The sequence below is a fragment of the Triticum aestivum genome, chromosome 6D (genome assembly GCF_018294505.1).
Source record: "Triticum aestivum cultivar Chinese Spring chromosome 6D, IWGSC CS RefSeq v2.1, whole genome shotgun sequence".
In the NCBI taxonomy this organism is placed as follows: domain Eukaryota; kingdom Viridiplantae; phylum Streptophyta; class Magnoliopsida; order Poales; family Poaceae; genus Triticum; species Triticum aestivum.
This window is the reverse complement of record NC_057811.1, coordinates 334624243-334633668: the sequence shown is the minus strand read 5'-3', so window position 1 is coordinate 334633668 and position 9426 is coordinate 334624243. Positions and strand designations below refer to the sequence as shown.

Sequence of the window (9426 nt, the reverse complement as noted above, 5' to 3'; positions counted from 1 at the left end):
ACAATCCACTTTTGGCATGTTCACTGGATTCACATGCATAGCCTGTTTGAATCTTATATGCCGAGGGGCGTGCTGCTGGCTCATCCACCAATAAGCTCGTCTGGTCCCCTGTTCTGGAGGCCCTCCGCTACTTCTCTAGCTCGTGGTGTCGCCGTGGTGGTGAAGACGAAGAGGAGAAGAGATGGAGAACCAGATCGGGTCAGTGCTCTTATCCGGTGGCTGTTTGGGAGTGGCCTTGGCGCCAGCTACGGCGTTCGGCGGCCGGCCGGCTCCATCACGCCATCGTACATGCTGGCCGAAGGGCGGCCTTTCTACTTCTTCCTCCCGGCCAAGATGCCTAAAGGGAGGCAGCTCATCTTCTTCACGGAGTCTATGGCGTGGTGCCATGGAAGCTTAGTTGTCCCAAGTGGCAATGTCCCCGGCGACGGCGAGGTTACGGCCGTGCAGAAGATGTCAAGGACCCGATTGCTTTTCTTATCTGGTTGTTGGGGTCCTCTTTGTATAAGACAGGGACCAGTGTGTTATTTGCAGTTAGTTCTGGGTCCGTCTGTAAAATGCTGTGTACTTCATGTTTTTCACTGTTAATGCAGCATCGGGATCCTTCTGGACCCGTCTTTTGTTAAAATAAAATAAAATCTTATATGCCACCGCGTTCAAGCAAAGCTACATGTATTATTCGATCAATAAAGTTCATCATCCGGATAGTACCCGATGAAACTAAGGTATACGATATGAATGCGTTATCTACAGTATGGAACCTCTCACGGTTCGCACTTGGGACATGCGGCACGGTTCTTCTGCGGCGGCCCCTGGCAGAAGAAGAACTTGTGCGGACACTTCAGCAAGCAATTGTCCGCCAGGCTCACCATGGCGCCGCCCTCCTCCATCTGCCTCAGCTCACTGGGCAGGCCTCCGCAGAGGTAGTTCCCTTGCAGCATCAGCTTCGCAAACGGCGCCTTCCCGTCGACGACCTCCACCGCCGCGGCCCGCACGGCGTACTGCTTCGGCACGCCTCCGACGAACTGGTTCCGGTCGAGCCCCACCGTCCTGAGACGCGGAATCGCCCCGAGGCACCTGGGCAGCCGCCCCGTGATTCTGTTGCCGCTGAGGTCCACCTCCAGGAGCTGGCTCGACGCGACGCCGTCGGACGCCTCTTCCACCGTCCCGAGCTGGTTGGATCCCAGCCGCAGCTGCGCCAGCGCCGGGTGCTCGAACGCCGCGCCGGGGACCGCGCCGGTGACCGCATTGTTGGTGAGGTCCAGCACCTGCATCTCAGGGAGAGCGTGGAAGGCCGCGGCTTGCAACGGCCCAGAGAGCCTGTTGTCACGCGCCACGACGGCCAGGACCGTCGGAGGCAGCCGCCCGGGCGCGTCCAGCAGCGGGCCGGACAGCTTGTTGTCGCTGACGTCGAGGTGGACGAGGGAGCGCATCTTGCCCATCGACGGCAGGCTCCCGGTGAGGCGGTTGTGCTGCAGCTCCATCCGCGTCAGGGCGCCCAAGGACGCGACCTGAGGCGGTATCGCGCCGGTGAACGCGTTGCGGGAGAGGTCGAGCTCGTCGAGCGACGAGGCCGGGGTGAAGAGGGACGTCGGTATCTCGCCGGAGAAGTCGTTGCCGGAGAGGACGAGGACGCGGAGGCTCGGAGGCAGCGCCACCCCCGCTGGCAGCGAGCCGTGGAAGCGGTTGCCACGGAGGGAGAGGGTCTGGAGGAAAGGGAGCGAGGCGAAGACGGGCGCCGGGAGCGTGCCGGAGTACCCCGCGGGGTCGAGGGAGACGCCGGCGACGCGCTGGTGGGACGAGTTGGGGGGCGTGTTGCAGTGGACGCCGCAGGGGAAGGCGGCGCAGGGGTCGCGGGAGAAGTCCCACGAGGCGAGGCAGGAGTAGGACGGGACGGTGGCGGCGTCCACGGCGGCTTTCAGCGACGCCAGTGCGGCCGCGTCGCCCGGGAAGGTGGGTCTGGGACCGGGGGGCGACACCGCGGCCGCCGCGAGCTGGAGCGCGAGCGAGAGCAGCAGCGCCATTGGCGTCAGCACGCGGGCAGCAGAAGCCATCTTCGGATCGATCGAGGAGAAGAGAGACAATGGGAGGGATCCCTGTGGGTGGCTTTTGAAGACGGCGGCGTTAAATCTTGGAGGTTTGGGTTGGCTCGGTCGAGTGAGTGGGATCAGCGTGGAGCATGAGCTGTTCGCCAGGAGTACGTTCCTCGGAGCGCTACCACTCTGGGAGTAGGAGTAATAAATTGGGCAGCGTGTCTGTATGCGCCCGGAAAACGAGGGACGACGAAAGGGGAAAACAGGACAGGCTACGCTTTTGTTATGTTTTGGACTTTGTTTAGCGCTGGAAGGTCATGGTGATGACAGCTTTTGTCCCTTGGGTGCGTTCCATGATTCCACATGATTAGAGTGGAGTGGAGAGCAAGCGGTGGAGTGCCGTTCACTCATGCCCGGTTTACACACGCGGTGCCGTGTGACGCCGTGACGGCGTGAATGGAACTGGAAACTATCCATAATCCAAATACTATCATCTTATTAGAGAAAGGGTGCTACCAAATTGACAAGGCTCATTAATTTATGACGCTCGAATGGCCTGTATTATCAGTACCTCTCAGGCTCTCACGAATGCCAGGCTAATATGGATTTCGGTACACCCGAAAAAAAAATGGATTTCAGTACACTTTTGCACATCTTTCCTAATAATAATAAATCACGCATTGAGTTTGTCGGGTTCATCATCGTGGCCTTTTTTAAAAACCCTTTTGCTTTTCAGTTTTTGAACCCGCAACCCCCTTTTACTGGATGTCAAAAAACATTTCGTTTTTTACAAAAAGACCCCTGCCTCTTGTCCAGACCGCTTCCTTTTTCCAGCTGCGGCGGAGCGGGAGAAGAGGGGCGGGTTGGGCAGGAGAAGTTGAGGGGTGGCGCCCTTGCCGGCGGACAGCTACAGCCGCGGGGAGGAGGCGGGGCCGTATGCGTCGGACGCGCGCGTTTGCCCGCAGTCAATGCGGACGCAACAGCCGTCCATGGTGGCTCGGCTCGATCAGGAGGACGAGGGGAAGGGTTCGCAAGGGCCGGCACCGGGAATGGAGCGGAGGCGGGTGGATCTGGCGATTCCGAAGGAGCTGCGGCGACGAGCGGCTCTGTGGGCGGCGACCTGCGAGGTTCAAGCCGCGGCTACCTTGAAGGTTGGGCGGCGGCTCTGCCTCGCCACGGTTCCTGCCTTCTCCCAGTAGAGCCCACATCGCACTCGCGTACCGCACCCTGCACCGTTTCTGCACGCCAGCTGTTGCTATGCTGCTGCAGAAGCTGCCGCCTCGCCGTGCCTGGCTGCCGCGTGCCCGAGACGAGCTCCTGCTCGACCTTGAGTTCCCGCGCACCCGAGCACTTTGCTCGCACCCTTGCCTCAGCCACTTGCTCCCGCGCATCCATGCTAAAACCCGCATGCCACTGTCTTCTAGCCGCAGTCGCAGCCGCGTTTGCTCGCCGGCATCACATCCGAGCTCCGCCGTTTACTCGCTGGAGAAGATGAGCGTTGTACGTTTTCTTTGTAAAGAGCCAAAGCCCGCTTCTTGCACGAAGCCCACATTCAGTTGAGATGGCTAGCGCAGCAGTTCTGCACCCTGGAGGGTCAAGGGATGAAATACCGGCTCCTCATTTTTTCTTCTGCATTTTTTGCTCGCCCGGTGGTGTCAAGTGCCGGCAATTATATTGAAACTAGCAAGATGCCCGTGCATTGTACATAACATCAAGATGCATTTGTATGAGTAGTTTATCTTCTGAGAGAAAAGAATGAACGAGGAAAGGCCTTATTTGCAAATGTGGAGAAGGGGTGGGTATCTTTTTGCAAAATTGCCATAGTTTCCTTCCTATCTGTCAGATATAAATCGGACGGCCTATATTGCAGGATGGCAGGCACACCATCATCACCAACTCTGTTTTTTATAAGAGTATAGATAAGCTACAAAGTCAATAATTTCACAATTGGATGGTATGAATTGAAGTCTAAAATCTATTGGCTTCAACATGCTTGTGTGCAGTGGATCTGCCTGTATGTTTACAACTTGGAAATGGCCTAATTTTATCCGTTGCTTTACACACAAACTCTCGCTCAATTTAGTTTTCATGTAGAGTTAAATTTAGGTGAATTAAATTCTAAGTGACACTGCTTGCACAGATTCTATATTAGAATAGATTTTCTGATGTTGGCTTCAACATTTCATGAAAGATTCACATTCTTGAACGCACAAATTCACATTCTTAAGAGAAAAGGTAACAATAACGAAGTAGTTTTTACTTTTTACAATATGTTTTTATTACAATTCACATATTTTATCTTTGTAGATTCTACAAGTTCTTAAGCTCACTATAAAAATTCAGAAGTTTCTTTTATAAGGTTCAGGTAGGTGCTTCATGCTGTACTGGTAAGTTTCCATTAATTTGGAAGATGTTAGCTTCACATTGCTCTCTTTAGCTACCATTTGCACTTGAAGATCAGGATCGAGGCAGGAGGTGAGGAAGCGGTGATCGGGTTGCGAGCTAGGGTTATGGGGTTGGTTGGGCCTTAGGTGGGACGGCCTGGCCGGTTGGCCTGGCTGGCTGGCTGGTTGCTGCTCAAAACAAATTCGGTGTATATGACTTTTCTCTTGCCGATAGCTTGATTTAATTTTTTTTCATGTCTATGCTGTAGAAGTGCATGTAGTATTTAAATATAGTTTCTCACACAATAGTATTGGGCGCACTCATTGTTAAAGTCAGTTGCAGTGTAAGAAAATCAAAGAAAACATGTAGTGTGAAGAATGAATGAGATGACATAGCTTTCTAGATGTTCTTCAACAATTTTTGCTCTGCTCCTTTTTTATACGGTGAAAAATAATTTTCTATAGTAGTGCTATATACGGTTTTAGCAAGTACATGTGTTCGTGTTTTTATTATTTCCTTTTTCAAACATAGTACAAACTCAGGCGCTCGTACGTATGAACATATATTCATTCTTATGAATGCATGCACACACATTCTATCGTTATGAGTACTTTTTATACACTGAATCGGCACATCATTTTAAGATTAAGGAAGTCACTATAGACGCCTATGTAGTCGATGGAAACGTTTAGCTTCCACTGAACATGCATTGCCAAAAGGTTTGAAATAAATGCAGGAAAATACGAGCACCAATGTCAAGTTTAGAATTTGAAGTTCCTCAATCTTAGGTTGCAACCCATATTAACGGAAACACTAACGCCCACATGTGTGGGCATTTGCATCTCGCCCACACGCGTGGATCCGCGTCCGTTTGTGGGTGCACGAATCTTGGCATGATTGTGATAACACGTAGGACTGGTCTGGTGTGTGGGCATTCACTCGGTCGTCCACACGTCCGTTTCACCACACGGAGGGGCCGGTGTGTGGGCGTTTAGCAGTTCGCCCACACGCCAGTTTTTACTCACGCACAAGGGCTAGTGTGTGGGTATTTGCCATCTCGCCCACACGTCCGTCTCCTCTCCCACACCCAAGCTGACAGTTGCCATGCGTTTTGCAGTGTACATGGCAACTGCCCTAGTGTGCTTGTAAGCAGATGGCAACTCTCTCTTTTTTTTACCCGAACATGTCAGTTGCCATGTGTTTTGCAGGGTACACGGCAACTGCCCTAGTGTGCTTGTAAGCAGATGACAACTCTCTCTTTTACCCGAACATGTTGTTTTGCCATGTCTCTTTGTAGCGCTACACGGCAACTGTCTAGTGTTAGTAGGTGGCAACTCCTAAGGTTTTCAAATCATGGCAACTGTTGTAAACCAGACAATACATGGCAACTGCTTAGTGTTAGTAGGTGGCAACCTCTAAAATTTTCAAATCATGGCAACTATAGTAAACCAGACCATACATGGCAACAGTTGCAGTTGTCCAAAATGGCATCTGGCACTTGACCTGAGATGGCAACTGCAGTTGAGCAACCATGGCAACTGTAGTTCAGCGACATGGCAATTGCAGTTAAACGGACATTGAAGAGGGTTCGGACCATGGCAACTGCGGGGACGCGTGGTGACTTTCACGCAGGGCGTGCGGGACCGTGAGGTAGGTGGCTGAGAGAGGTCGTGTGAGTGTTATGCATTTTGCCCACACGTAGGCGTGTGAGAGAGACCGCAAGGAAAAAAAAGACGTGTGGGCGGTAGTTGTTTTGCCCACACATAGGCGTGTGAGTTGGTCCTCCTAGACACCACACAAAACGTGTGGGCAGACCCCTTAACACCAACACGTGTGGCAGTTATCGTCGTCCCATTTTTATTATTTCCTACCCATTGCAACGCACAGGCCCTTTCGCTAGTGGATAAAAATTATATTGAAAGTCCATGCTTTGAAAAGAAAATGACATATCTAGGTCAAACATAAAAAAGAAAAAAAATACCCCATATCTATATGTGCAATACCTAGGGCATATCCAGATGTGCTTTAGCAAAGCCATGAAAAAATCACATTAAAAATCTCTACTACTAAAGGGGGATCGAACGTCGTGATGGTTCGACCTCGTTCGATCCCCCCTCCCATCGCACGCACGCAGACGCCTCGCCGCTTGATAAAAAGAAAAAAGAAGAAAGGAAAGGAAACAGCCCACGACCGCACACCTCATCTCCCACTAACCTCACAATCCCATCTCGAACTCCACCGCGCCTCCACTCCCGCCCCGCCCCATCTTACCGATGCGTTCGAGCAGGGCGACGCTGCCGCGCGTGGCCGCGCGGCCAGTTTTCTTCTCTGTCTATCCGTTCTGGGGGCGCTCGACATCGCCGTGCCGCCGATCTGCCGGCTTCTCCGGAACTCCGTTTGTCAGCATCTTCTCCACCCCTTGGTGATGAGCGGCTGAGCCAAGGAGCGGAGTCAGGCGCCGCCGTGTGTACATGCCGCGTTCGTGCGAGAGTGGGGACGGTCTGACAGGGGATGTAGACTTGGTTGGGGAACAAGAGCACGCGAAGCTAGGAGCAGGGGCCGATCGATGGGCAGCGCGAGGACCTCCTACTGGTTCTACATGTTCCTTTCTCTGCCTATCCATTACAAGCATAGAGGTGAACTCATGGTTGTATTGATAGGTGATTTAAAGTGCATGGTTGTGAGGAAATCAGTATAAAATCTTTGTTGTCGGAGTTCCCTTGGAACTGCGCAGAAGATGGGGTGATGGATTCAGTGTCAAGATTCAATGAAGATCCATCTGTTCGTGGCCTGCTTGTTCACCCACTACTACCACAAGCAATGTATTTTACTTTTCTGGATGCAGCCCTAGAAAGAAATTATGTTTGGTTTAGTTCATAGAAAGATATATCATAAAATCCTTTTTGTTTACATACTAACTGAATAATACGAAGTATTTTAGTTCTCATGGTAATAGACAAGCAACTTCAGTAGTATTTGATTTGAGTTTTTGTTTTTAAGTATATGTTTGGTCAAGATTCAACTTTCTTTATGTCCATGTTTTGCTGGTATAATGCATCATCAAGCTTTGTTTTATATGATGACATTGTGTAAATCAGCATATGGATGAGGAAAGTATTCTGAGCGCAGATGCTCGCCGCCGCCACTGCTTCCGACAATGTGTGAGCCGCCTAATCGAGCGAGGATTCGCCGCTCATCCTAAGAGGACTCGCCGCTCTTCCATGCCGCCGCCGCTGCAACACGGCGTTGTTCCAGCACCAAATCGCAGGTTTTTGCCAGTGCCTATTTACTTGCACTTCGTCTGCATAGTTGAGCGCAAGCTTCTGGCCTTAATATAGACTTTTGAAAACATTATATTTCATGCCTGCACATTACTAGAAACATAATTACACTGCGTAGATTTAGCGGATTTAAATAATACTATTGTCTCAGTAAAAATATATTTTTCAACTTCAAATTATATGCTGGCTTCAGATTGTTTTCTTAAAACCCAAGAGCTCTTTTGGGGTTTGCAGTAGTGTGGTTTACAAGAGGTAGCCACGGTTCTTCAAAAATTTGAAGTGTTAGCAAAAGGAGTGGAACAGATCAAACTGAAGCTATTTTATTTAATATTATCTACTTCTACTTGAACTTTGATGGGAATCTGATGTAACCATCCCGCAATCTGAAAATACTGTATGATGTGCAGAGAAGATTTCTGTTTACATGTAACTGCGCTGAACTCTGCTTATATTTCTCTACGCGCCGCAAAGTTCAAGCAGTTGTAAGTAGTATACAAACATACTTTGCTCACAGTATAATCATCTGATGCAATGTGATAGTTCCAGCAAAATTTCTTCACCTATAAATCAAATTATGTTACTTCTCTTTGCGTAAATCTTGGATTTCTAGATCTTATGAAAATGACTTTTTATTTCAGCAAGTGTAATTTGAATTTGTAATCTTTTTAAATATAGATGCATCTTTGCAAATCCAACAAAGTGGTGGGAATATCTACAACATGAAGTTTCTCAAGCTGATAGGGCATTCTTCTGCATGTTTGTGACATGATCATGGTGCACATATATTTAATAGTGAAGGTCTTCGGCTATCACTATGAATGGTTCTGCTGTTGTGTAAGTGATTTCTTAAGTGTTGTGTTGTAACACATTAGAGTAAAAGATTAATTGTGTATGAAGAATAATATTACGGAGTCAGGCAGAATTTGACCTTAGTTCTGACCAAATTAATCTTTATTTGTTTGCTAGGTTGTGTGTCAAACATCACTTCATGTTGTAGTGCATTTTTTCCTTTCAGAATCCACATTATGCAATTTGGCTTTATAAGAAGTTTCACTTTATTATTAGTGGAGAACGGGAGATAAGGAAAGGGAAGGGAAAAACAGTAATTCTAGCAACTAGCCATTGTTCCGTGGCAAAACACAGGTGTTTGTTCTATTATGTTCATCGGAAGTCTTTACGGAGGAGTTGGGTCTGGGTGAGTGACATAGATTTGCTTGAGATCACGAATTCTTTTCTGCTGTTACTTGCATCTTACTTGAATTTTTTTCTTCAAGTTCTTCATGTTTTCCCATATCGTCTGCTCTATAGAAGCTGCTACCTCAAATTAAGTAAGTGCATCCTTCTTTTTTGTCCAAGTTTGTTCTATTCTATTACTCAGAAGTCTGTACAAGACTGAGAGAGTGAAGCATATTTGCTTGAGATTTGAATTATTTTTTGATGTCAGGTTTGTATGCTGTACTGTTTGATTAATGAAAACTGATAAAAGTAGTGGCAAACACTTGATTGAGTAAGCTACTGGATTTTACCAGTCATACACAGTTGTTTCTTGCAATATTATCTGCATGACAAGAAACACCCATATTTGATTTTGCTCTGTGATTGGTTCAAATATCACTTTTTGGGCTAAAGCTGATTGGATACGAGTAGTAGTGTCAATAGTAATAACTTGAAACATGATTTTATCATGGCTCTAAATTTTATTGCTGATGATTTCTTTCAGGATATTTGTA

The 9426-nt window shown here is 48.7% G+C and overlaps 1 protein-coding gene and 1 long non-coding RNA gene across 2 annotated transcripts; one reads left to right on the top strand and one right to left on the bottom strand.

Annotated features, from left to right (window-relative positions):
- Nucleotides 1–311: 311 nt before the first annotated feature.
- LOC123144960 (probable inactive leucine-rich repeat receptor kinase XIAO) lies at nt 312–2204 on the bottom strand. Its single transcript, XM_044564235.1, has 2 exons — nt 766–2204; nt 312–495 (listed from the first exon to the last, which is right to left on the bottom strand). Exons 1-2 carry the CDS (start codon nt 2049–2051, stop codon nt 312–314), a joined length of 1470 nt encoding a protein of 489 aa, XP_044420170.1. The 5' UTR covers nt 2052–2204.
- A 5452-nt stretch (nt 2205–7656) lies between these two features.
- LOC123141580 (uncharacterized) lies at nt 7657–9025 on the top strand. The gene is made up of 3 exons (XR_006470355.1): nt 7657–7683; nt 8372–8891; nt 8971–9025. It is a non-coding gene; the product is annotated as an uncharacterized lncRNA (long non-coding RNA).
- Nucleotides 9026–9426: the final 401 nt, after the last annotated feature.

Coding starts and splice junctions, on each gene's coding strand:
- LOC123144960 (XM_044564235.1), bottom strand. CDS start 2,051: ATGGCTTCTGCTGCCCGCGTGCTGACGCCAATGGCGCTGCTGCTCTCG. Junction 496..765: donor GCATGTCCCAAGTGCGAACC/GTGAGAGGTTCC, acceptor TCTTATACAAAG/AGGACCCCAACAACCAGATA.